This window comes from Diadema antillarum, unplaced genomic scaffold (genome assembly GCF_040938485.1).
Source record: "Diadema antillarum isolate AM-2024a unplaced genomic scaffold, OU_Dant_1.0 seq00000049_RagTag, whole genome shotgun sequence".
Lineage (NCBI taxonomy): Eukaryota > Metazoa > Echinodermata > Echinoidea > Diadematoida > Diadematidae > Diadema > Diadema antillarum.
In genome coordinates, this window is record NW_027271158.1 from 1,215,216 (window position 1) to 1,242,192 (window position 26,977).

Here is a 26,977-nt window from a genome sequence, read left to right on the forward strand (position 1 = left end):
TATTTTTTCCGAATAGTGCTTTGATTACAACATGTACGCAATATTAGCTCATGTAATTATGTCATCAAACTACAAAATAATCTCTCATGGGTTATCATTTTTTAAGTCATGTGTTTGGGTGATTTACGCATGTAACACTTGAAAAAGACAAGTGACCAAGGATAATATAAGAAAAGGAAACAAAATTCAGTTAGTTATATGGAAAAGCCAGTGAATAAGACTGTGTTATCAAAATAATGGAAGTGTTTGATGGGCGGGTATGTGGCTTATCACTTGTTATTCCATTTTGTGAATAACTCATCATGTAAAGAAAGGCTATCAATCGGCAAATGACATCATATCATTACAATCTTACGCGATATGAATTCACACTTAAGAGTTTTGAACTGTGTTTCTTTGATGGGAATTAAAATTTTCGGATCGATCAAGATGGTAACAGTTGCTTCTTTCCAACAAATTCGCTATTTCTGCGATACCAACAGCTCTCCACAATCTCTCACATACTATATTTAGTCATTTGGAGGTTATGAGAGAGTCTCATTTTAAAGAATTTCTTTTCCTAATCATTTATGAGCTATAAAAAAGTGACGTTCCATACACATTATCTCAATACGTTGAACACAATGCACCGATCTCAACTCAGAAGAAAGGCAACTGCACAAAATGAAGCACGCCATCAAGTGGCGCGCATCTGCGATCTATGACAAACGCATTACGAAAATGCCCGTAACTCGCGGTAACTTCTTCACCAGGTGTGACCCTCCCATTTTATTTATTAACTTGTAGCAACAACCTACAGAGCACTTGCGCTTGAAAAAGAAATAAGAAAATGATAAGCATGACATCACAACAGTAAATTAGTGTGGAAAACACGCAATCGCATATTCATATTCTTGTTTCATTCTTACGTTGTACCTGCAAAGGGCCCAATCTTTCCCTTCCTTCGTCATCTTTGCGTTGCTTTCTTTTGATTACCGTTGAACAAATTTCATAACTCATTACAATAACAGGGGTTACCAGAGACAAAGATTTCAGTTTGCCAAAGGTCCCGACTCAAACACCTCGGGGGTTAACCCCACTAGTTTATGAGAGTGACGTTACTGCTAGGATTAAGAAAATCTTGCAACAGAAGAACGGAGAGTTGCTGAATGTGATGTTGCGACGGAACATGGTTAGATTTGAATACATTAAAAACTACCCGTAGGCCTTCATGATTTAACTATCATTAATCTACTTTACTTAATCTTTCCCACTGTAATTTTTGCGCAAAATCATAGGCACGTATACTTGTATGTCGTACCAAATATCATGAATGTAGCAAAAAACAAACAAAACAAAACAAAGATAGTGAAAAAGAAAACAACATCAGGGTGTCACTAAAATGGAAAGAGAAAACTACGACAGTGGTCAAATTTTCTTATTCTTATTCTAATTTTAACTGATTAGAAACGCAAACATATATCAATTTTTAAGTATGGATCTTAGACATGTTTGCAAATAAAAAATCTCTATTGAAACTGTTTTGATGCAGCAGATATTTTTTCTGTCTTTGTTCGTTTGTTTGTTTGTCCGTCCGTCTTTCCCTTTCTTTATTTTTCTTTCTATCTGTCTATCTCTCTCCTTCTCTCGTCCCTGGTGCTTTATCATCTTAATCCTGAGGAACCAAAATAATGATGTTATGTAGATGTTTTTGATGTTATTTAGTTATTTTGTCCATGCGGAGACTGCAAAATACAAACTTGGCTTTTCAGCACGTCTCCTCCATTTCTTGTAACTTTAATTCTAATTCAATTTCATCTGCTTATGTGATGCATAGTATTGTTAATTTGACATACTTTTCTTTGTTATATTGATATTGTGTTATTTTGTTTATGTAAATGACGATTGTGTTGCATTGTTGAAAATGAAATTAATGAAATAAAAATGATAAAAAGCGGTAACAAACATCATAAAAATATACATTTACAGAGATACACGGATTTCCTCATCATCTCTACATTGGACGGTATAGTCTGTCACAATCTGCGTGAATCCACATTTTGATAGGTTATAGACAAAAAGCTTCAGATGATGAATTGATAACTTCGGTCAATATGTGCCTACTGTTAAAATTTCTTTAGCAGTCCCATTAGCCAGGTGAGGCCTGGATGCAATTAAGACTGTTTCCCATTTCCATTATCTAAATGTTTATCAGGACGAGAATTTAGGTATATTATAATAGGATAAGATTATGTTGGATAAAATTGTTACTCCCTCTCTCTCTCTTCAATTATTCTTCTCACTTAAAAAAATAATCAATTTTGGTTTCAGGGGTATTAGTTTCGAACCTTGCAGAGATCGGAGGGAAGTATAGACAGTATCATTAGGCGCTAGGCCTATTTAATCTAAGATTCTTGATGTAAATAATGATGTAGGGGCCTACTGATTGCACTGTCACAGTTTCGCAAAAGTTTGAAGACTTTAGACATTTAATTTTTGTTAGGACTTTTCTTTACCACGGAAGTTAAGGTAGACTTGTATGTAATCAAATTTGAGAATAATGATATGCATACTCACACACACACACACACACACACACACACACACACACACACACACACACACACACACACACACACACACACACACACATATATATATATATATATATATATATATATATATATATATATGATGTTCGTAGTTCGCGTGTTGGTACGCAGTACAGAAAAAATGACGAAGTAGGGTATAATGCATTGCAGTTCAACAGTACTATCTATTCAAACCAAATTTTCGACGTATACACACGTCTTCTTCAGAGTTGACATGAACAAGAAGAAGACGTGTGTATGCGTCGAAAATTTGCTTTGAATAAATAGCACTGTATATAACTACATATACAATTGTATATATATATTACCTTTATTACATCTACTTTTTTGACAAATGCCGATCAATTACGAAATTATTGAACACGATAATGAATAACTATAATGAAAAGAGTAATGATAATAATAATAATAATAATAATCATGATGATGATGATAGCGATAAGAAGAACAATGATAATGAACATTTAAAGTGTTCTTCAGAATGCATGTAACTCAAATGCTTTGTGTCAGTAAACATGGTACAATGCGCACTAAGCTATAATATTCAAGAACAGAATTCATATCATGGGTGAGAGACATTGTGAACAAATTTAGAGAAATCTATCAAAGTGTATTTCCTCCATTGAAAAGAACAAAATACGATGTCGTAATTAAAATACATGTACCAACAAATAAACACAACTACGTTGGTCAGGTATTAATAAGCATAATTATACTAGTATACAGTACTTGTTCACTGTCTTATACTTATACTTTATTTCCACCAATTCCCTGTACACGTCAACTCAAAACTTAAAGTTTAAACATCTCAAAGTCTCTTACAATTTTAAAATTTCTGAAATAGTACATCTAATAAAATGTAATCAAGAGAGAATGTCTGGAAACGGTTGGACTCCATTTTATTTCATCGCATTCACTGTGAAGCGAGTGATTCCAGTCACACGAGTATTCATGATTGTCTCACACTTCCCTCAGTGCAAAATACATAATACACCCCTGCGCAAAATGTTTGTAGTCGTCCAAATCTATTAGCAATTTTGTGCGAAGCTCGATGGTGTACCCAGTGTACCTGTCGGCAAACCCTCTATGCACGTAAAGTACATGCACGCCAGATCAGCTTGACAGCATGCAGTGCATACGATCGCACGCATTCTGCTGATACACTAGTAGTAGTAGTTGAAGTCAAAGCTTTTGTACACAGGAGAGCAGTCGAGGTGAGGCCAGCTCCGTGTATGGCTTCGCGAGGAGGGACTTGAGGAAATCACTTTGTGGACATCGAAGTATCATCATTTGCTGCGAGAAGGCGATGTGGTCACCCGACTTATTTCATAATTATTTGTGGATGATCCAAAGGAAAAACACTTGGATTTAATATCGGAGAATAAGACTCGGAATTTACGGAGCTAACCATCGTCTTTTCCCCTGTGCTGGCTGCCGCATCATCGCTTCAAAGTGACGAAGACTTGGGGTGCACAAGGCCGTGTGTGAAAGTCTTTAGACGCCACACAGCAAAGGAAGACACAGCACAGCCGGTGCAGCAGCAAAGCAAAGGGGTCTTGTGTTCCACCAGGAGAAAGGGGCCCGTTCAAACAGCATTCACCTCTATCGCGAATACCTTCGTGTAATTTTTTCACCTAGCCTAGCTAGGTGAACGCCGGTTCTTCACAAACAATTCGGCGTTCGTCGCTCGTCGTCCGCTGAAAACATGGGCTTTTACAGAGACTTGTGGTCATGCACACTTTGTGCCGTCTTCTTGGCTGCCTATGCAGGACTTACAGTGGGCCAATCAGAAAGAACTGGTTGTACCGATACGAGACAGGCGTTCAAAGCGACGGGATTCAGTAGTATGAACGAGGTTCCGTACAAAGCTATCACAGGTATGCTCACACCATGAGGAGACAAATATTATGAACCTTTTGCTTTAATACCAACCATTCACATGTTCTTCTGTTGTTGATATTGAGCTGATACCACATGTGACATTCCCATTGTTTTTAATTGCAGTCAATACAACAACAAAGAAAACGACACACATTGTAATTCAATTGACACACATTCACACTTGTGATAAGTTATCAAGAAATTAATAATGTAAATTTAAACTTGTAAAGTTTACTCTAAGAAAACAAAAGTATGAACATGACCTGCAATAGTGTCTCCATGAAAAATTCTTTCATGTTACGTTGCCTAGTTATTTCTCTATCATTAGTATCAATTGTTTCATTAAAATGGCCTCTTACGATGAAATCTTCTTTTGACTTTATTGATACTGATGTTGTACTTCTTATACTGTTGAGAGGCCAGTTACATGTATACTGTTTCATGTGTGATAACATATGAGCACATCTGGGCACCATTTCATAAAAAGTTGATATGATAACAACTCTTGCTAGAGTGACAATTGTCTGGTAACGACAAGAATCCAGCTTCCTAATTGGCTGTTGCTATTGGAAGTTGCCATTCCAGCAAAAGTTGCTATCCTAGCATCTTTTGTGAAATGGGGCCTGAGCTCATCACTTGATATTATTATACTGTAAAATCAGAAACATTCGCAGCAGCTAGGCATAAATCTTTCACGAATTGCCACTGGCATTCAATGCATTGTTTAATACAGACAAAAACTTTCATATACACTGTAAATGCATTTTACTTTCGCTATTAAGGCTGCTCGCAGAATTAAAGTTTCATTAAAATTTCATATTTCTGTTCTACAGTAATCTATTCATACAATCATAGGCTTGATTTTAGTATGAATGTATGAGTTGAAAACTAGACAGTGAAGGAGTAAAGTAGTTTGGTATCAATCTCTTTATAGTCATGTAGCAGAAAAGCAAGTGAAACAAAGGTCTCTATACAAAACAACAGCCTGAATTAGAAGATGGCTTGGCTTCTAGAGTGCAACGAACTCCTGCCTGCCATTGCCATGGGCAACTAAGCTCACTGTTTGGCTAGTGTGATTATTATGGGCACCTGCCTGTTCAAAATGAGACATTTGCTCAAAGACCAATTTGGATGAGTGGAAGAAATAATTTCTGTCATTTCCCAGAGACTCTTCCATTTTGACCAAACATTTGATGATAAATGATTGAAAGGTGTGGGACTTTGAATAGAAACATTTATAGTGAGAGGAGAAAAAAATTCAGTTTGAATTGGTGATGTAATGCAGTTACAATGTTATTCTCCCAATAATTCCAGTGGGAACATGCTTTTGTTGCTTTGAGATAACACAGTATAGGGCATTGTGCTAATTGTGTGATAGGATGAGCAGATTTATTGAAGTGTAAGGGTTAAAGGGTATTGTCTGTCCTTCAGTTATTTTCTGGAGGATGCCCAGAACAGCCGTCATTTCCTGTTCTCGATCAAGAAGGTCCAGAGATAATAATAACTGGCCGGAGAGCTGGTGTGGTTTAGCTTGCCACGTGTTTGGGAAAATGGAACAATAGTGTTTGGATTTCATTGAACTGGTAGTTTGTCGTAGGGGCTCATTGTTGTCATTAAGTGTTTAATGGAATTATACGTTGTTCCTGTCTGTCTCGAACACTTCCAGCTGCAGCTGCAGCTGACCAGATATCTAGAATGTGTGGTTCGCACATGTCCATCAAAGGATGTCGTCTCCCCTTCCAGGTCAAACATGATGAAATTAATAAGAATTAAGTGGTCTGTAGAGTAAATGATTTAATGCTTTTGAGTTAGGTTCAACGTTATCGTAAATTGAAACTCACTTTTTATGTAATATTATGAGGCAGGGTTTCGTTTGAAAATGTAGAGGATGTTGCATTTCAAATGTTCTTTGTTCTCAATGCTGTGCTTGAGTGAATACAATTGTGTTTTATAATCTTCACTCAAAAACAGGGAATTTCAAAACAAAATAGTCAAATTGATGGAAATTGTACTGTATTGTTGTTGTGACTTCAGATGGAACCATCATTGGAGAGATTTTATAATCGCTGCATTATTGCACAGAGGTTTTAGACCGTGATACACTCAAGACTTCACCTTCAGCTTATTTCATTAAATTGTGGCTTTGTAGGGAGGAGATACCTTTTTCCAGCCATCCTGAGATATTTAAATTATATCCGCGCTGCCTTCAATGCTAATGCACCGGGTGATATTTCTGGACAAATCGGGCAAATTGATCAGACCTGCGTCTGAGGGTCTTTCTATTACCCGCTGCCTGGTTCATCTACTGCTCCCGCATTCAGCGTGCAGTGTCCAATTTATGAATGAATCACCAGGTTATGAATGCAGAATGAAAACCTGACCCTTCTCTTACTCTCACCCTTCTTCTGTCCCACTATCTCCCCCCCCCCCCTCTCTCTCTCTCTTCACACACTCTTTTGGCCCTCTAGCATCATCCCTCTCTCTTTTTTCTTGATTTGTGCTGCTTTTCTGACAACTCCTTTCTCTTTCTTGTGTACTGCTCAGTACTTGTGTATCATTCTCTCTGTCCCTGAATATGATTACAACGAGCGCATTTATGTAGCTTCTCCCCTTCCCAATGTGTTCCCTGTTATTCATGAGCACATTGAGTTGCACCGGTAGCACAGAGAGCGGGCATGGAAGGGAGAGCGGGTAGGTAGGGTATGCCGCTCATTGGAATTTATGGCAGTTTTGACTGACATCCAATCCTGGCAGCGACTGTAGAGGCATTTTTCCTCAAGTGACCCATCTACCACATCTGCCAATTTGTGAAAGGGGAGACCACAGGTCTTTTTTTCCCCCTCTCTTCCCTGCACCATGCATTAGGAGGAATAGATTGACTAGAAAGATATGAGTGATGCGTGGAATATATTTTAATCGCATCTCGATAGATTCCTACCCCTTTCTTCTCGGCCTCTCCCATTATAAAGTAGGAGAGGCCAGAAACTCAAATCCATTGTCCCTCTTTTGTGGGATGCATGTACCAACATTTGGCCCCAAGGTCCCCATTATAAGGGCAAGGTGCTCCTATATAAATGTCTGAATTCTCCTTTGTGAAAAAAGTACAAATGTACATTTACTGCGTGCAGAATTCATCACTATTTCATATGTTTGTGGCTTGTATTCATTTATTTTAAAGTATTGCACCAGATGACTCCTTTCAGTAAGTGTGGTACTTGTGGCATTGAATGAGTGCTACACGCTGTAGCATTTACTGGATGAATAGATAGTTGGATTTTTGAGAGTTGTGGCTCTTGGCTTACATTGTGGAATTGTTCAGATTTGGAATATTTCTTGATCAGCATGATAACCATATTGTCCACATTGGGGTTAGTATCTATATTGAGTATTACATCAGGACATGATGGAAATGATGCTATCTGGCTACAACTGTAATTCATAGCTCCTCCCCCCCCCCCCCCCCATCATGTAAGGTTATGAGGGGCTCCAGGTTTGTATGATGTATCTACTTTGTACAGTACATGTACAACGTATGCGATAGCTGTGGTTTTGCAGAACACATGTGACATAGGAGACTCCTATTATAATGAAGTTCTTGTGACTGGCAATTTTATTTTCAATTTATCGAAATTTCATCATGCCCACACATTGAAGTATAATAAACATAGAGATGATAATTTGGGGATCTGAATTTTTACTTTGTTGTAACAAGATTTTTATTTTTTTGTAACAAGATTTTTATTTTTTTGTAACAAGATTTTCATTATAACCAAGTTTATAATAGGGAGAATGCACTGTACATGTTTGTGTCAACATTCATTCCTCATTCTATGTGATTACCCTGACAATATGATATAGACAAGTCCCCTTTAATAGTGAATACAGTCATGAGGTTTAGAACTAAAAGAGCTATTCCACATTAGTTAAAAGTAAATTTGAAGAAAAAAAAAGTAAAATTCTACAGGCACAATAATGAAAATATCAAACTCTGATAAAAAACTAGTGGAGTTAGGACATTGTAATTTGTGGAGTTTGCTAATTTTTGCAAATCGGTTCATTGATAGTTGTTATAAACATGCAAAGGAGTGAGCTTATGACATCCAGATTCAGCAGGAAGCTCCTATATACATATAAATGTTCTCCCTGATTTTGGAATCATTTTTACATATTTTAAGATGCATCCTTGTACCTACCGATGTGGTGCACTGATATCTTCCTAATTGGTCTTTAGAACCTCCCTTATGGAGGTACAAGTACTTGTATGTGAGTGTGGATGGCCCTAAGACAGTGATGTAGCATCATCTGCCTTTTCATTAATAATCATCCTCGCTAATCAATTGTTTAGTTCTTTAAAACCCTCATATGAAATGAAATGTATTGTATAAGATCCAGGAAAGTTAATGTCAAGGAGAACGTATGCCTGCCTTGAAATAAGTTTTGAATGAAATATGTACCTTCATGGATACATGTAGTTATTCTTGACAAGACACACAATGTCTGTGATGGGTAAGAGCAAGAATGGAATAATTACTTGTTTGGTTTTGGGGTTTTCTTTTTTATCAGAAGGTATTGCAAGGTCGAGCAGCAAATATTCTTCAGCCAAAAAAAGAAAGAAAGAAGAAGAAGCAAAAAAAAGGAATGTCTTGTGCTGTTCATCATGCTTGACCCAGATGTGAAATGCCTCAAAGTGCTGAGTGTATTGTGCCAACATTTATTTTCCAATAGCTTTGAGAGTGTGGAAGTTCACATTAGTAGTATTTGCTGAACGGCTGGCAAACTCAATATTTGTCTTGCACCAGAAGCAAGTCAAATTAGGTTTTACCCCACCATGGATGTTTATGCATGAAGGGGTTCCAAGTAGGGTTGAAATTTGTTCGAGGTATTGTACGCGAATGGAGCTCTTGAAGTGGCAGCTATAGCATCCAGTGGGTGCTGTTGTGAGGTACGTAACGTGGCTGACATGAAAGCTTTTGACACCACTGTCTGTGATGTTGCCCTTCAATTCATTTGAAATTCACTACCATCCTTCGAGTCATGTTGTTTAAACAAACATTCTTAGCACACTCCTTCATAGTCTCTTCATTCTGTTCACCCATTCTCTGTTAAGATCCTAAGATCTGGACTCAACCAACACAACCTATAGGTCCCAGATACAGGCAAAGGCGTAGCACTAAATAATTTGATGATTAAAGAAAAAGCAGAGGCTAGGGTCATCCATGAGAAATGTGAAATTATATGTATTTTTTTCAGCAATTGCATAAGGAATTTGGGGTTACAAGCACAATTTGCTCATTTTCACCCATAGCCAGACTATGTCTGATGATTTTTGACCATGTGAGAGTTTTGTGCCCTCTCTCTTGCTATCTCTTCTTTAAATTTCTCATCAAAATATGACAGATTAAAAACAAAACAAAACTAAACTGAAACCAACATCGTCTGACCATCGTTTTGGTTTGGTTACCCATACTTTACCGCTGCCCGAATACCACAGCATCAAGCAAATAATTTCCGTATTTGCGGTCTTTGAGGGGGAAGTGTGATTTCTAATTATTCCTGTCATACTATTGTTGGAAGTTAATTATGCCACAGAACTCCAATGGTGAGTTTATTACTGCTGGTATATTTCTGGAGAGTAACCATGTGCCTACAGGTTGTGATATTTTGGTAATCACAACACTATGCTATGACCTATCCTGCTCCTGCTTTTTAGTAGGTACATGCCATTTGACATCATAAGATTCCTCTTGCTAGATCTATGTAGCATCATTAACATCACCTCACCATTGAAGAAAGTTGAGTTTTTTCCCCCCTTTCGCTTTGTCAACAAAAGATGGATCGCGCCTGCTGGTGCATTCAGGGGGAAAATCAGCCGCATTGAAACCTGGATTCCACTGGCACGCTGTTCCACTGGCAACCTGAAGTGTTGTGTACTGCTTGCCATGCAACACTTCATGCCTCGTGCTCACTTTTGCTATACACTTCAACCACAATGCTTTAATCATTAAGGGCTAGTCTTGTTTCAATACTCTCCACTTTACAGCAAACATCAACATGCACAGTGGCACAGGTGTATCAAATCACCAGTCGGAGGAGTGATTTGGACAATATCAAGCCGGAGCCAAGAAAATCAGTGTTCTGATTTGATTGCATGTAGATATCTTGGTTGTAGAGTAATGTAAAACATGATATATTCGCAACATGATATATTCGCAGCATGAAATTTTCGCGAATTGGAGATGACGGCCTCTTTTGTGGCATTAAATTTTCGCAAATTGCCACTGGCGTGCAAGGCATACAGTGTAGATAAGAACTTTCGCGTGCATTTTATTTTTGCGAATCTTGGCACTCACGAAATTCGCGAAATTAGAAAGCACGCGAACATTCCTCGTTTTACAGTAAACATATAGCATTTTTAATTTCCACTACAATACAAGTGTGTGGAAAAAATATAGGCCTGTACTATTAATAGTGTTTTATACTATATTCTAGCTTAATTAAGCTGACTTCATTAAGTTTTTAAATTTATGTCAGAGTAGTACACATGTAAATATGCTAGGTTTGAATCTTGTGGAGCCATTTTGATTTGTCTGTATATCTGTATCCCCAACAAGAAGAGCAACCAGATGCTGTGGCAGATACATGACTTATCAACTTCTACTGTGCATATACTGTATCTAAAGGGATGTCCTGTGTCATACATTGGATGAAACATTAGAAAGGAAGACACAAACAATTGGTCAAATTCTTCAGTCAATCAAGAGCAGAAATAAGCCATCAGAGTTATGGAAAGATCTGCATTTCATATTCCACTGTTGTTTCATTATTTCAATGTAGAAAGAGCCGACTCTTGTAGGTTGAGTCAGAGGTTGCTCTGAATTGACATTTCCCCAAACAATTCATATTCAATTTGAGGTCTCGGGGGATCTCACTCTACTCAGGTTTGGTAAGTATGGTTGTCTCCCAATGAATGGAATGAGGTGGATTTTGCCCCCATCAAGTCGTAAAACAATTTGGCTCTCCTGCCCGGGCCTACACTTCCATGCTAATCCTATCATCGACAGGGAATCGTCCCAGCTCGTGTAGCATCATCCAACACAGCAAGATTTTTGAGGAGATCCCTAGGAAGGGAAGAGGGTAATATGTACAGCTCTCTAAGGATTGAGTATCAAACCAGGCAAGCTCCTCCGAAAGACGCAAATTAGAATTGATGGATGCTCATTTTTGCCCTGAAATACCTGAATGTCAACTCATTTTAGGGGAAATAGGCAGGCAGAAAACACAATTTGGAATCCTACAAGCAGTTTAATGCCGGCTACGTCTCCAGCATATAAACCTTGTCTCCTCGTCCCACAATCTCTAACAGACGGAATGTGCATTAGGCGCTTCATTCCTCTGTCGAGGGAGCTTCCTTGTTTATATACCCCAACAATACTGTGCATATATAGCAAATACCAAAGATGAATATACAGCATTTCTGCATTTGTTTTCATCCATTGTCCAAAAATACATACTGTTGATGAAGAAGTAGCTCATCTCCAGCAGCTACAATGTACTGTTTAAAGATACTATAATGTGTTGATTTGATGGAACATTTAGAGTTTCTTACAAGGTTGTAATTTCTTTTTGCAGTAGCGTATACTATAGGGCCTACTTTGGAGTCTTTATAGATTGATCAATTATCATGACTATGAAGTAAGTCAAACATACATGTATATTTTGGTGCACTTTTAGGGAAAGTTGCTCAGCAAGGAACATCCCATGAAACTGCCACAAATTCGAGTCCAGATAATGAGATGTACAGAGGAAGAGTAGGCCCTTTGTGTAAATTTCGGTCTTTTGGTGGAATATCCATCAATTTGAAGACATTGATTAGTAAACCTGTCTTTTAAATAAAGCTTGTGGCAAGTTCCATGGGGGGGAAAGGTCTTTGGATGTGAATACATAAGTAGTTGGCAAATTCCAATGGCATGACCATGCTAGGAAAGAAGATGATGGTGGTCACACAAAAACGAAGAGACATTTCACTATTTTATGTGGAAAAAGAATCAGCAAACAAAAGAAACCTACAACATGCCAGTATGTTTTCTTTTTGGATTGCTGGGTTTGGAATCCTGTGGAGTTCTTGGCTATGATACATACTGTTTGTGCTATGAATCTTTCATCAATTTCTGAAGCGATGAAGGTTGACGTTTCTCATCAATTCTTAATTACTCCAGCTTGTTGTTTCGTGATCAGAATACTCATGCCGGCAGAAATCATATAGAGCGGGAAATGCCTGAATTCATGCATAATATTCAAGACATCAAACGAATCTTCAACATTGGAGAGGGAGAAAATTGAAAAGTTGATACTGATGCTGAAATGGTAGGTTACTATGGTACCCATATTTCATGTGTTCTCCATATCAAAAATAAATGAAATTTTCGCTGGAAGCAGATGGACGGCTGCAAGCATTTCTTTATATTTTAGCACTGTATTCACAAAGTTCATGTACATTGATTGCTTGCTTCATACATTTATAAACACTTCAATTCATGAAAAAAAATGAATAATACTAGCAACTGACAAAGGATTTTTGTTTTCAATTCCAGGAGTTAATTGTGCTGAGTTACAAAATGAGGCATGTGGTGGTATCGTATAATCTGTAGCCAGGAATTACTTTTTCTGTGTAACCTCCATTTAAATTCAATGCAAGGATGGTAAGTTACTGTAAACACAAGTGAAATCTGCAAGAGTTGAAGTTTCAGATTTCAGAATGATGACACAAACAAACAAACAAACAAACAAACAAACAAACAAACACCAAAACAATACATGAAGACTTAGCAGAGAAAGCAGCTTCGTATGGTTGCAACCTTCTCTAGAGAAATGTCCTTGAAAATAGTGAGCATCTGGATCCCAAATCTTGGCAGCTTCAGAGATCAAATAATCAGGAGAGAGACACTCGGATGAGAAGAGATTTAAGAGGAAGTAATGATGTCACCTCTTAACACGAATCTGAAGTTAGCAACTTGTGATTCATATGTTCATGCAATGTTACCCACCAGTAGCTTCACCAGTTATACACATCAGTTGAAACTTGTATGATTTGTACTGCCCTTCAATGAAGAAGTGTTCCTGTGATTTTTTTTTTCTTTTAATCATATTTTTTGGTCAGAGTTTATTATAAAGGCAATGGTTATTGTTCCAGTAATAAGAGCAAAACATACATTGTATCTGCTTTTGCCCTATGGAAAGTCAGTGTTATGTCCGTTGTTTCATTATGGGTGATGACATACCTCAGATCTACAATGTAGAACTATAACGAGCGAATAAGAAATAAGTAATTTCATTTTACAGGAAAAGAGTTACTATACAACAAGGAATGTTCGTGTGCATTTTGATTAAACGCAAATTTTGCAAGAGTCAAAATTTGCAAAATTAAAATGCATGCAAAAGTTCTTGTCTGAACTGTATGTACTGAATGCCAGTCTAGGCAAATTGCAAAAAATTTCTTTGTTGTGGATGAGGTACTGTAGATAGGGTTCTGGCTGCTTGGATTCTCAGTTTGAATTCTCTGCAAGCTGTACCTTTCGAAAAGATGCTATCCCCTTCATGTTACTCTTGGCCTAGGTGTAAAAAAATGGTGACATGGCTGTGTTGGTGTAATGAAAATGACAGGGCCCTCTAAAGGAGCAGTGCTAACACTACACATTTTAGACAGGCTACCCTGGGTTAATGAGATGATGCGATGATGATGATGATTGTTATATTATTAGCCTCTGAGGATGGGCTATGGGCATTTCAAGTAGGTAATGTTTTCCCATTGCACCCTTGTTGTTCAAAAAAAAAAAAAAAATGGGGCCTTGGAGGGGTCGGCACATGTTCATGTATGCCCCATGACTTTATACTGTAATCTTTGGTATGTTTACATACATTAAATATACATTCAATAAATTCAGAAAGAGAAGGAAAAAAAAAAGAAAAAAAAAAAACCTTTAAAAAAAAAAAGATCTGGTACTCCATGCAGGCTACAAAAGTCTTTAAATCTGAAATTTTGGTAACCCAGTAAAGTTATTTAGTGGACCAAAATAAAAAAGGGAACATTGCAGTTTTGAATCTTAGTTGCCACCTGATCAGGCCACCAAATGATAACCTCTTTGGAAGTTTGTTGGCCTGAAATGTTAAAATGATTTGTATTATCGATATTATTATCAGTAGTGCTATCAATTTCAATACATTAGTAGTAATAATGATATTAGTATTATTGTATTGGTAATGGTATCTTTGTTGTTAGTGCCACTGAGAACAATCTACTGACATTTTCAAGATGGTAATGGTTTTCTTTTTATCAAAAAATAGGGCCAATGTTAATTGTCAACAGGACCAGCATAAATCTCTCTCTTCATTGCGAGCACTTGTCACAGCTCCGTCCTTGATATTTGTCAGCGGATATTTGGATCAGTTTACCTTTGCAAAATTTCTGCTGGTAGTCAGTAAGATAGCTGTTTGTCTATTCTTTTTTTTTTTCTTCTTCACATTAGTGTGCGGATGAAAGGCCCAGTATTGACAAGTGCTACTGTGACTCAGAAAATAATATTCCTGTAAGTGGTCCGTCAAGGTTGGTAACACCACAACAAACAGTGAACTGATAACCTGTGGGAGTCAATTAAGAGAAAACAAGTGGCCAGAAGTTGTCTCCATGACTGAACACTTCAGAATAATTAATAGCAGGCCCTCTAACACTTTGAATTAGATTTGTAGATGACAGACACCCTGTATTTGAATCGCTCACAAATTACTGGCAGTATCCAGTCTCCACTTATGTCAGACAGTAAATGGTGTCATGGTCACTTAAGTGCTTTATTTTTCTTCATCTTCTACATTTTACTATGACTACTTGAGCTTCACACAATGCTTCTGATCGTTACGATGAACTTGACGGTTTTAAACTTCAATAAATTTTAGCTTATAGTTTAGCACTCCCAAGGTTGGTAATCGTAAAGATCAGTTGATGACTAGAACCAGGGGGGGGGGGGGGTCCCCACACATATATTGCAGTTTAGCATCATGTGGACATGATAATCAATAAATTTTAAAGTTAGTGTGACCTCTCTGTGAATCTTGTTCCCCATTTAATAGCTTCCAGGTCGACCTCCATTACATGTTGTAGTGCTGTACACTGCTGTATTGTCGTTGATTACGAGCACTGCATACAAACATTATGTATGACCACTGTATTTCTGCTGGTTCTGGGGTTTAATCATCAAATGTGACTCTCCCTCAAAAGTAAATCTTAAAGATTAGGTGTTGTGTGGATGCATGTCATAGTGTAAAACTACAAGCTTATCATTAGAGTATAAAACTTCAAGTTACTCTCAAAGATTGCTTGCAAAAAATAAAATTGTTCAGAAAATTTCTGGTACTTCAAACTCCTGTTTGTGTAAGTATATGTACCTGTGCAAAAGCCATTCTGTTTTCTACAAGCTGTGATTTGAATAGAAAATTGTTATAAGAAATATAAAAGTTAATTACATACAGCGCATTTTACTTAAGAGAAAACAAGTGGCCAGAAGTTGTCTCCATGACTGAACACTTCAGAATAATTAATAGCAGGCCCTCTAACACTTTGAATTAGATTTAATAGATGACAGACACCCCTGTATTTGAATCGCTCACAAATTACTGGCAGTATCCAGTCTCCACTTATGTCAGACAGTAAATGGTGTCATGGTCACTTAAGTGCTTTATTTTTCTTCATCTTCTACATTTTACTATGACTACTTGAGCTTCACACAATGCTTCTGATCGTTACGATGAACTTGACGGTTTTAAACTTCAATAATTAGCTTATAGTTTAGCACTCCCAAGGTTGGTAATCTTAGAGATCAATTGATGACTAGAACAGGGGGGGGGGGGGGCACACATATATTGTAGTTTAGCATCATGTGGACATGATAATCAATAAATTTTAAAGTTAGTGTGACTTCTCTGTGAATCGTGTTCCCCATTTAATAGCTTCCAGGTCAACCTCCATTACATGTTGTAGTGCTGTACACTGCTGTATTGTCGTTAATTATGAGCAGTGCATACGTACATTTATGTATGGTGTATTTCTGCTGGTTCTGGGGTTTAATCATCAAATGGGACTCTCCCTCAAAAGTGAATCTTAAAGATTAGGTGTTGTGTTGATGCATGTCATAGTTTAAAACTACAAGCTTATCATTAGAGTATAAAACTTCAAGTTACTCTCAAAGATTGCTTGCAAAAAATAAAATTGTGCAGAAAATTTCTGGTACTTCAAACTCCTGTTTGTGTAAGTATATGTACCTGTGCAAAAGCCATTCTGTTTTCTACAAGCTGTGATTTGAATAGAAAATTGTTATAAGAAATATAATAGTTAATTACATACAGCGCATTTTACTGAAAGGACCCTGAAGGGTGTCAGAAACATACACCAAGATAAAGTATAGCTTTGTGATCATTTACATTGCGCATGTGACAATTGTATCATTTAGAATCGCTGAGGTATTGTTGAAATGTACAGACTGTCATCCTTCCTCAGACAAGCTCCTAGAAGATCTTGGGTTTAATGCCCTCTTTGTTTATGTCATGTGTGTATGTTTTATATGTTTGTCAAAAAGAACAAAAAATCCAAGGAGAACAAATGCTATTCATAGATAAAAATACCCTTTTATTCAAAAGTCATTGGGCATTATACTAGACAGCTGATAGGAAAAAAAAAAAGACCCAACAAAGCTGTGCGTAGGAGGACTTTTGTGGGCACAGCTTGCATTACAGATCTGGAATTAGGGACTACTCACTTTATGTCATGCATCAGTAGTTAGTCATTCTGTAGGTATGCACACAGCTTGTGTACTCTTCTTTCTTTTTCCCTTTTAAACCTCATTGCATCATAATCTCTCTCTATGCGCTTTTCTGATTGACCTATTGACCTCTGTTTTTTGTCTAGTCAGGTGAGCTCTTAATGCAATGCAACCAAGGTTGATGTACAGTATTGTGATGAAGCCAGCTACCAACATGCAGGAAATTAGTCACTGGTACTGCATAGACAGTGTTTATTTGATAAATTTTAGTGGGAGGGAAGGGAAATCAGAGACCAGACAGTTGCTCGTAAATTAGCCATGAGCTCACTAAACTTTACTTACAGTACCAAACAAACAATACCAAATAAACAATTTATACCTTCTTCAGTAGGATATCAGAACATGAAATATGAGGTTGAAGTTCAGGTTTGGCTAATAAGCATTCCTGTGGTTAGGAATAAACACAATTCACCTGCTTTGGGTTTTTGATTGAAGATGTGCAGTTTATATTCAGTTTCATATGGTTTAACTTAAATTGTCTGTATTTGAGGTTTGATCGTAAGTGAATTCTGAGGTTCTCAATATGATGGTGAGTCAGCAGCTGTGTACTGGACATGCAGAATATTTCATGAGGTTTTTATTTTCATGAATTTTGTGAGTTGGGTGCCATTGGCAAATTTTTAGAAGTGTGAAAATATTAACTCTGATCACGACATGAATGTAGCATGCACACATACATTGTAGGCCTGCATTTCTCCATTCAGACTGTACTCCAAACCACTTGAGAAATTGTAGGGAAGTCCCGTTTGCGAAAACTTAGACTCGTTTAATACTTAAATATATGTTTGCATACAGTTTGTTTGCAGAGCTGCCGTCTCACTTTCACTGACACATTCATAAGTACATGACTGTAGCAGAGAATTCACACATGTGATTATAAATTCATTCGTTGGAGTCTTGAGACCGCATTTTGTGTCTGACGTTGGCTGTTTACCTTCAGTATTGAACGTAACGATGCATATTACCTGTTATTCAGTCCCTTAGAAGTTCTCTATATAACATTTTGGATGAAAACAACAAAAGCAAATAGCCAAAACAAAACATGATTTGACAGTGCCATGTCCCCAAGTTATCAAATAAAGTCCTCCTTTACACACACACACACCCACACACACCCACAAGCAAATATCACAAATTATATGCACATGCTCATGATACCATTTTTGATAATGTACACACACTATTCAAACGTTGTAGGCCAGAAACTATTCTTGTTAAAATTACATGACACAAGTGTATAATCTGCGTAACATATAATTTACCAGATATGAGACTTATGTGTCCTCATTAGTCAACAACTGCAATTATACCACCGCATAGTTTATGATACGAAAGGAATCAAAATCTTATACATTCTACTATGTATCCCATATATTTAGTGAGTCTAATTTTTTGCGAACTAGGACTTTTCAACAATTTGGCGAGTCATTGATTTTGCGTTTATGGAGTACAATACTGAAAGGAGAAATGTAGGTCCTATGTGTGCATGTTTCAATCATGTTGGGATCAGAGTAAATATTTTCACATGTTTTTAAATCCACGGACAACACCTGACTCACGAAATCCTTGAAAATAAAAACCTCACAAAATATTAATGCAGAGTCCAAATCCAAGACTAACACTGCCTCCCTGACTAATTAACATTTTACTTCGATTGGGATCCCATTATTGACCGGTCTCTGTTCTGACACCGCTGGTCTAATTTGATAAAAGGTTAGGGTGGGAGGGTATAGATATCAATTTTCTAGTGTACTCATCAGAAGAAAGATAGATAGGTAGATAGATACTAGTATGCCTAAATTCAGGGAAGTGCATTTACCTCCATAAATGTTTGTTAGACCATTTGTAGCGATGCCCGAGGATTTGAGCGAGTTATGTAATATGTGTGTGTGAGTGTGTGATAGAGATATTAGAGATTAAGAGAAAGAGACAAATGCCCGGAGTGCTCAGATTTTAACTCTGCCATTACCAATGATGACATGTTCATAGGCAATGTGTGTGCCTCTTTAAAGATAAAGGTGTTAGGCGAGTTACCTTACAAATTCATTGTGAAATTTAAGAGTCCAATTCACACCCCATGTTTAAGTTGGCATGAATGAAAGAAGAAAAAGTTACAAACTAAAAAGGGAACGAGGTAGAAGTTTCATCTTAACTTAGATCTAAAATAAGAAATTTGTAGAACCTCCTCTAAGATTTACATTATAGAAAAAAAAGATATCTGAACAGATATAAAACTCAAAATTGAAAAAAAAAGGAAAGATGTATTTATCCTCAGCTGAACCATATTCTCTTCTGAATGATTAACACATGAACATTATTTTAAAGGAATATCAGAATTTAAGTGCATATTGCACATTTATCAGTCTAGAGCACATAGGCATATTTTAGTGTGCTTTGATATGAAAGAGAAAAAAATCAGAGAAATCATATTTTTTCCCTTCTACATCTGCCCCAGAGTGACCAAAAGTGCAGGCATATGTCATCAATTGGAAGATTGGAATTTTTCACCTGTTTATTTTTTCCAGCACTTTTCCAGTGCAGCCTGTGTTTGAAGTACCAACACTGAGCAGGAGCAAACTAGGTCACACTTTTGACCCCTGACCTCCCAGGTGACCCCCAAGCCATTTAGGGCATTGCATTGTGGGATAGGAAGACACCAACAGATGGAAAGATGCTGTGCATGCAGTGAGGAAAAAAAAACAGCCCAGGGAGGGGAGATTGAGAGAGTGGGATATGCGGAACGCTACTGGTTCCAATTTGTAGGGGAATCAACATCCCCTGTGAGATTTTGCATTGATATGATAGGGACCATATTACACACATAGATCCTTTTTGCAGATTCAGCGTGAGTGTGTGATACACTATGGCTTTGTCATTATATTGTAAAGCTGCATTATGATGCATTAAACTATTGAAAGATGAAGTTGGCTCTGTGTTGATTTTCTTGGCTAGTGATGGGAATATGTTACACTGTACCTATGGTATAGGCCTACAATTTCATGGTCACTTGAACTAGTCTGGTCTAAAACTGGGCCATTCACATTGACAGTGTGAAAATGTGATGGTAGAGAAAATTTCCTTGGAAAGAAAAACATTTCCTGTCACGATTTGAAGTGTGAATGGGAACTACAGAGTCAGATTATTTGCTGGTGATTTCCACTTGCCGTGTAGGTTATTCTGTATGCAGTCTATTTTATTAGTTTGATATTTTGCCACTGAGGACTTGTTAGATAATTCTGTTACTGGTTAAATGAGGATAAAGTATCATATTTTACCTTTTTAAAGAGTAGAGTCATTGATTTCCTGTACTTGGGAACAATGCAAATTGCATTTGTGTTTCAAGAGGCAATGTTTTTGTGACTTGCACAAATTTAGTTCAAAAAAATCACATCAAAATATGTGGTGTGCACAGTACTTTTGATGGCCACACACACAATGTGTAGTGAACTAGCCAGCGTATTTTTATGGGTTGCTGCATACAATGGACTGCTGAGTCAATTGTGTAACCGTCACAAAAATGTGTAAGTTGTCTCATGAGCCCTGACATTAGTTTTTCATTGCAGTGTAAAATGGTCAAATATTTTGAATTTTAATGTGGCCATTATCCTTCCCAATGAGAATAGGTCTATTAAAACAAAATGACCAGCAGTAGAATTGTCATAGTAAGACATATTAGAGAAATATGATTGAAAGTTCCTCAGGGGTAAAGCAATGTGTTTCTGTACGGGGTACACTGCTTCAGTTCATGTAAAATAGTGACCTACTGTATATGAGCAGAAAACAGGAAACATATCTTTGCCTCATATTTTTTTTTTTGTTGTGTGCCTCCAAACCTTCATATGAGCTGTTGATAGGAAAAGCACCACTACCTTTATTGCTATGAGAGCTGTCATACGCTTTGCTAAATTCAAGAATTTTGCAAGCATCCGAGGTTGAAAGGTGAATGCAGGGGACACTTTGCCCAGATATCCCTCTTCCTGACTCCACCATAAAGAGATGTTCCTGCACCTTGCCCTAGCCTCCCTTCTGTAGACATGACTGTGCAACGTCCCAAGAAACACCTGCCGTCAATTTATTCTTCACCTTCAGGCCATTGTCCAATTTTTTTCCCCCTCCCTCCCGACCTCCCTCCCTGCTACAACAACCAACCAAAGCTGGTGAAACAGCAGAAGCTGAATGCCGAGTCCTGAGAAAATTATTTCTATGAGTCAGAGAAATTATGCTCCATTGCAAGCTCATGGTGTCAAAATGATGTCAGGTGAGCCGATCAATGAGGGTAAGAAAAACGGAAGGACGGATAATCTCCAACCATCCCGAGCCCATCTGAACATTGTGAAAATATCCTCCAATCATTATTAGTCTATATGAATCTTAATCTCTCTGTCTCTCCTTGTCTTTTTTCCCCTCTCTCTTTAATATTTTTTTTCTATTCATATCATCATCAGTTCAATCTTGATAGGATAGTAAGAGAAGTATTATTGAGTCTGTTTACCCAAGACTATTCTTGAGTGTGTTATTGAAGCAGTATTGAGTCTGTTTACTCAAGATTATCCTGTATCAAGCTCTGGTAACATTATTTTGATTATTGACGTTGTTTCTAATGAGCAAATAGTATCAAAAACAATGAGACGAAATGTTAGTAATCCCTCATATCTGTGTTATTTCAATTCAGTAAACAAAATCCTGACTGTACTTTTGGCATTGTATTTCAGTTTGCTAGACCGCATTTGTGTTTGCACAGGCATGGAGATTGTGTGTTTGATTAATCAAATCAAAATATTGCTAGTTGGTAATCAAAGCAGGCTTTTTGATTAAGTTTATTACTGTCTGCTGAAATTGTTTGTTTGTTAGATCCCAGACACAATCTCTTTTTATTTCACAACTACCTCATCAGCATCCGATTTCCTCTATTGTCTTATTCTTTAAAGGTATTGTTTACCATTGGAAGCACTGATTTAAAAAAAATCAAGTTATCACATTTGATGCATATATGTAGGTCAGATGTATCACAAAGTATCCTACCATATAAAAAATTCGCTATAAAGCCTAAAATATGAGGAGATATCAATATTTTTCTCAGTAAACCAAAACTGTAGATGGTTTATTCTAGAAGCAATTCTAGAAACAATTGTTCACATTTTGTATATTTAACAATACTCAAAATTGATTATACTGATTAACATTTTTACTTTGGTAGTTTATATCCCTACCTCACAATTCAAAACTATTTTAACACACTAAAGCTGGGTTTTTGATTTGTCTGCAAATGGTAAATAATGCCTTTATGTGTGGAAACGAAACAGAGAATGTTATGGATTTGGGAGGAATTTCATTTGAGAGGTAGCAATGTACACCTGCAAATGAGGGGGTGCAGAACAGTAACTAGTGAAGCAGGGAAGGATAGGAGGATGAAGTAGCCTTAAATGGGGTCTAAACATGGAAGTACCATGTCGTACCTTGAATGGGATAAGCTTTATCCCATGTTGGTGTTTGTGGAAACAGAAGCGTAATATCCAACAAAGGGATTCCAGGGTAGACAATAGAAAGGGGGAAGGGTGGAGGGTGGAGGGATTAAATAGAAGAGATAATGGGAGAAGGGGAGATACACTGGAGGGGGGAGAATTTTTGGCAGTGGTAGTCATTCCTGGACCATTTTCATCCCTTTCAGAGGGGATGTAATTTGGAGTGAATCCTTCTTGGTTTGGTAGGAGGGGGATAACCGCTGCATTATTCAATTAGTCTGGGCCGCTGGAAGTCATTGTGTGCAGGTGAATAAAAACTGCACTCTGGGTCGTTAGCTCCCAGTTGATCCATCAATGGGGTCTTTTATTTACCCCTCCACCCACAGAGTACCCCAAAGAACCTTCTCCTCCTTTTTGTCACTCATCTTTTTGAAAAACTCCTTTCCCCCTTGTTTATTTTTTCCTTTCTAGCTAGTCTTGTCAATGCTGATATTAAGCTCCTTTTCCAGTTAATTCTGTGTAATGCAGACAAAATCCCCTGTTGATGTCATTTAAGTGATTACCACCAAATATTATGGATTTTGTTTCTCGAAAGTTGGATTAGCACCACCCAGAAGGCCATGTCTAATCATTGCCAAACAAAGTTCCAACTGGCTTTGTTTGTGACAAAGCCTCTGAAAGGGACTGATCATGTCAAGACTAGCTTTGCCTCTGTGGCTAAGGATGCAAACCATCAAGCGCAAATTACCGAGCATGCTGATGACTATAAGAAAAGGCCTGCAGTGGATGGCCGAAGGATTATCATGTTCATGTGAAAAGAAGCAGTGAAGAGTGGGTTCAAAAGAAGACACCATAACCTCATCATTGTGGGAGAATACCACTGAAGATGAGCGGAAGCTCGAACTGAAGGCAGGGGAAGTCGAAATGAAAGCAGTGTTAAATGGAAGTGGTAGAGATGCTCCCTCCCAAGACCCTAGCAACCGCATCAGCTAACGAGGAGCTGGCTTCTATCCTACAATCACAATAACTCCCTGTGCTGCCATGTACTACATATTCTTGTACATGGTTCCCCATTCCATCCATGTACATGTATAGCCAGCACAACAGCTATTTTGGTACATCATGATACAAATCATCTCATACAGGCAGGGTTGAGGCCTGGGTTAATATTTCTGCATTTAAAATCATCTGTGCATATTTAGAGTTGTATGTGAACTGGATGCCTCTGGATAAATCCAATGAAATTGGGATAGGGACCAACATTTGCATATTTTCAGTCTAATAAATCAGGTAGATAGGAGGGCATAGTAGGTACTTGCTGAAGTTACACATTTGCCGAATGAACTAGTAAAATAGGTATATTGGACTCATGTGGTAATTTCTCTGTAAAGAAGATGTATTATGTGATTCATTTTTAAAATTCTAACCTCCAAGTGACTTGTATTGTACTATGTACTATGGGACTATGATATTATCTGATTGTGTGGATAAGTTTATTGATTTCTCCGCAGATATTTTTGGTTGGTTTTATTTGGTACATTTTCACACAAATTCTGTATGAAAGAATATAAATCCTTGACTTTAGATTTTTAAACACAGTACAACAAGCTTTACAGCAATGACGAGCCAAGATGCAATGTACGTATATCAGTGGAGCTCTACTTACAGCATATCTTACCATCCATTCACCTCTTGTTTGCTTTTTTCCCTTCTTTCCCTGAGAATGCAAACTATTTTCTTGCTTTTGCTGTATTCTTTAAATGATAATAGATTGATTAGAAAGGGAAAATAGAAGGATGAAGTAGAAACAGCAACAACAACAACAACCCAGTGATTTACATAGATATTTAGTTGTGTTCTACTGCTCAGCTGCTGTTTATTTTGCAAGACCCACGGACCGTAGCTGAAAAAGAATTGAAGGTGACCACTAACTTTTGGCCGACGTGAAGAGGGTAACTGAATGAAAGTAATTAAGCTTCCCCTTGAAGCTGCCGACTCACCGTGGAATGCATGTTTGGTAAATAGAGGGCTCTTTGCACAGATAAAAGGGGTACAGTTTGCTCGCTCCCTTGAACCGTATAAATAGATGCTTTATCAAGAAGCTGGCGTGGATGCCGTATTGAGGTTAATAAGTGTTTATCAGTCATAGTCGGTCATGGGATGGTGTGGTGATTATTATCCCTTCACAGCCACCATAGACAGCCATGTTCACATTAACCTCCTATTGTAGCGAAGGAGAAGAGTTTCACAGGTCATAAAAGGTAATGAAATCTCTTTCTCATCGGTGTGAGAGACTGACAAGTTACAGGGGTAGTCCGACGGAATCGGGGTTGATGGCAGGGAGAAAGATTGTCAACATAATTACAAGTGATGAATTAGATTTATCTCGTTAAGGTCACTCACACTAATGCCAATAGTTCGTGGCAGATCTGGTGCAGATTTGTTCATTGTCCTGAATAAAGGAAATATATACATTTGATCCATTTTGCTGGACATTCTGCTGGGGTAATGTTTGTTGTGACGCTCTCCAGGCTGATAAGGTCCTCTCGTCCAGTTGACTCTGAGGATCTTACGTAAGACAACGGAATGCTGTATGTAGCTGAAAGGTTTGCTTTGAGTAATCGTACGCTTGCATTGTCTTTGACTGGTTTCAGTGCAGGCGGGCCATATGCAATATTCCTCAGAGCTGTGCATTGCCAGGAAACAGCAGTATTAATTTAACAAAAGTTGGGTAAATTTCTATCCATGCACTGCACAAGTAATAAACTCACACAAGGTGTTCAGACTTCAACATTGATTAATACATACCTAACCTCTGTTTAAAAAGGCTGTGCTTATAAAACAAAAGGGCAGAATCGGATGGTGAAGTTTTGACAAGAGAGTGACAATATTCTAATAAAACTCTGGTTATAGAATATAGGTATTATTGGCAAGGTGCTACGAAACCACATGTAATCTTGCACAGGGCAAACTCACTATAGGGCAAGTGAAAATGAATAGGTGTGCATCTCTCAAAGGTGTGAAACATGACTATATGCCCATGCAGACAAATGAAAAAAAAAAGATTTTTTATTTATTTATTTATGTTAATTACAGATGTATATAAGTTGGTGTAGTCAGTTAGAGCATTTTTTTTTTTTTTTTTTTAGGGGGGGGGATGAGAGTAAGTTACAGTGGTATTAATGATTTAATGATAAAAATTTCAGGTCAACGAGTGATGTTTAAATGCACCATTCATCCTTCATGGTGTGTAATGTACTCTATTTGTGAAATAAAATCAACAGCTTTGCTGTGCAGTCGTATGGGTGGTTCCCCAAGACCTTATTCATAGAGTACCAAAGTGTGATGTCATAGCCATTCATCACCATGGAAACTGGTTCTAAACAACCTTACCTGTCCTAGTCTGTGATTACTATTGTTGCTAACCATGCTCGCACCTGGTTCCAACCCAAGCTATAACAAAAGACTATGACATCATCACGTCAGTACTCTCTATTAAACAGATCTACAAACTGGGAACCATTTCAAGTACTGGTATTAAAGTAATCTTCAAGCATGCATTTTAAGCTGCACTAAATGGAAGAAGTTAGCTTTGGTAATAACACAGCTGAACCAAATGCCAGATAAGCTACATCTCAGGCCTGGAGCATCCTTCTTTATTTGGAAGGGTTAAGGATGCATATCTTTTGCAGGGAAAATTGGCTTGGACAGAAACAGGACGCTATTGTACTCGGCAATGAACCACGGCTTTGCTGGCTTCCATCTTGCGTATGCACGGGCTGGCGTTCTCAAGACTCCCATCTTGCAAAATGTCAAATGATTTATAAATCTGATCGGGACTTTGGGGGGAATACAAATCAATTGGTTATCCCTTGTGTGTCAGTGGATGCATTTCAGACATTCATTTGGAGACGGAGTGGTCTTCTGGCAATGTCTCAGAACGTACTGCGTCCGTAATTGCGCAGGACGGATGTTTCAAGGGATAAAAGATGCAAGAGATTATTTGTGCAATATTTTTTGATGGACAACGTCCTGTGTCTTTTGAGTAGGGGTGCTTGCAAATGACATGTCTTTTGTTTCTGCTGTGATTGTTCCGCCATCAAGGAGCCAAGGGTTTTGGTTTTTTTTTTGCTTTTTAAAAAAAACATTTCTTACAGCAGTGGTATATTACGCTCGC

General features: G+C 37.7%; 1 protein-coding gene across 1 annotated transcript in view; it reads left to right on the top strand.

The window, feature by feature from the left end:
- Window positions 1–3,805: 3,805 nt before the first annotated feature.
- LOC139725566 (glypican-6-like) overlaps window positions 3,806–26,977 on the top strand; it is a gene marked incomplete at its 3' end in the record, with an annotated part of 108,571 nt that continues 85,399 nt past the window's right edge. Inside the window, exon 1 of the mRNA XM_071636655.1 lies at window positions 3,806–4,468. Coding sequence (XP_071492756.1) covers window positions 4,297–4,468 — 172 coding nt within the window. The remainder of the gene's footprint in view (window positions 4,469–26,977) is intronic.